Raw genomic sequence first — 1,945 nt, 5'->3', positions numbered from 1 at the left:
CTCTTTCCTCCTCCTCCTCCTCCTCCTTCTTCTTCTTCTTCTTCTTCTTCTTCCTTCTTTCTTCTTCTTTCTTCTTCTTCTTCCTCTTCTTTCTTTCTTCTTCCTTCTTCCTTTTTTTGTGAGACAGAGTCTCACTCTGTCACCCAGGCTGGAGTGCAGTGGTGCCATCTCAGCTCACTGCAACCTCTGCCTCCTGGGTTCAAGAGATTCTCCTGCCTCGGCCTCCCGAGTAGCTGGGATTGCAGGCATGTGCCACCACGCTCTGCTAATTTTTGTATTTTTAATGGAGATGGGGTTTCACCATGTTGGGCAGGCTGGTCTTGAACCCCTGACCTCAAATGATCTGCCCGCTTCGGCCTCCCAAAGTGCTGGGATTTCCAACCCCACAGACACTTCTAATTCTCTCTTTTCACTGTTCCCTACCCTCCCCAGCTGTGGTGTCCCCAGCGAAGCCCTCCTGTGAAGGCGTGCAGTGCGCAGCTGGGCAGCGCTGCCAGGTGGTAGACGGGAAGGCCAAGTGTGTGGCAGAGTCCACCGCTGTCTGTCGCGCCCAGGGCGACCCCCATTACACCACCTTCGACGGCCGTCGCTACGACATGATGGGCACCTGTTCGTACACGATGGCGGAGCTGTGCAGTGAGGACGACACCCTGCCTGCCTTCAGCGTGGAGGCCAAGAACGAGCACCGGGGCAGCCGCCGCGTCTCCTACGTGGGCCTCGTCACTGTGCATGCCTACAGCCACTCCGTGTCGCTGACCCGCGGGGAAGTTGGCTTCGTCCTAGTGAGTACCTGGGGGCTTCTGGGGGTTAACATCCATGAGCTGCAGGTCCGAAAGCGGAGGCAAAGCCCAACTGGCCGACCTCAAACCAGGGTGCAGAGAAATGGGCCATGGGGTTGGAGGGTGGGGAGGGGGATTTGAAAATCAGTAGCAGGACCTTAGAATCCTGCCCTGCAGTCATCCCACATCTGGAAATTTTAAGGATATTCAGAGACAGGATTCGGGGGAAAAATAACGCCAACATGGTTTATAATAGTTATGCTATTATAAAAAACAAAAGCAAACGAAGAAAAAATTCTGTCCTAGTTAGAAAGGAAATTAAATATCCGACAATGAGGGATTTATGTTGACCAAATAACTAAATTTAATGAGCACCTGTTGTGGACCAGATATGTTTCTTAGCAATTTTCTCATCTTTTTTTTTTTTTTGAGAGGGAGTCTGGCTCTGTCTCCCAACCTGGAGTGCAGTGGCCGGATCTCAGCTCACTGCAAGCTCCGCCTCCTGGGTTTACGCCATTCTCCTGCCTCAGCCTCCGGAGTAGCTGGGACTACAGGCGCCCGCCACCTCGCCCGGCTAGTTTTTTGTATTTTTAGTAGAGACGGGGTTTCACCGTGTTACCCAGGATGGTCTCGATCTCCTGACCTCGTGATCCGCCCGTCTCGGCCTCCCAAAGTGCTGGGATTACAGGCTTGAGCCACCGCGCCCGGCCAGTTTTCTCATCTTAATGCATTTAATGCTCACAAACTCTGTGCAGCAGGCATTATTATTATGAGCATGTTCAGACTGGGAAACAGGTTGAGATAGGCTAGTGACTTCCCGAGGGCTCAGAGCTAGTAAGAGTTGGAGCTAAGGGCACAGGCATGCAGGCTCTGGAGTCCCTGTTCTTAATCCCTCAGCTGTCCTGACTCTGGTAAATGCATTTCTACTCAGTTCATATGAATAACAGCAGCCTAGCGCAATTACTTCCTTTTTTCTCGTCATGTTATTATGAAAATGTCAAAATGTCCAAAGTTGAAGTTCTTATACAGTGAATGCTCACATGCCAATCACCTAGATTTTTCTTTCTTTCTTCTTTAATTTTTTCTTTTTTTTTTCTTTCTTTTTTTTCTTTTTTTTTGAGACAGAGTCTTGCTCTGTCACCCAGGATGGAGTGCAGTGTTAGGTT

General features: G+C 50.2%; 1 protein-coding gene across 1 annotated transcript in view; it reads left to right on the top strand.

The window, feature by feature from the left end:
• The window catches only part of FCGBP (Fc fragment of IgG binding protein), an 82,815-nt gene that overhangs the window by 16,012 nt on the left and 64,858 nt on the right, over nucleotides 1-1,945 (top strand). Inside the window, exon 3 of the mRNA XM_011952535.1 lies at nucleotides 433-782. Coding sequence (XP_011807925.1) covers nucleotides 433-782 — 350 coding nt within the window. The remainder of the gene's footprint in view (nucleotides 1-432; nucleotides 783-1,945) is intronic.

This window comes from Colobus angolensis, unplaced genomic scaffold (genome assembly GCF_000951035.1).
Source record: "Colobus angolensis palliatus isolate OR3802 unplaced genomic scaffold, Cang.pa_1.0 Scaffold34, whole genome shotgun sequence".
In the NCBI taxonomy this organism is placed as follows: domain Eukaryota; kingdom Metazoa; phylum Chordata; class Mammalia; order Primates; family Cercopithecidae; genus Colobus; species Colobus angolensis.
This window is presented reverse-complemented; position numbering and strand designations above follow the sequence as displayed.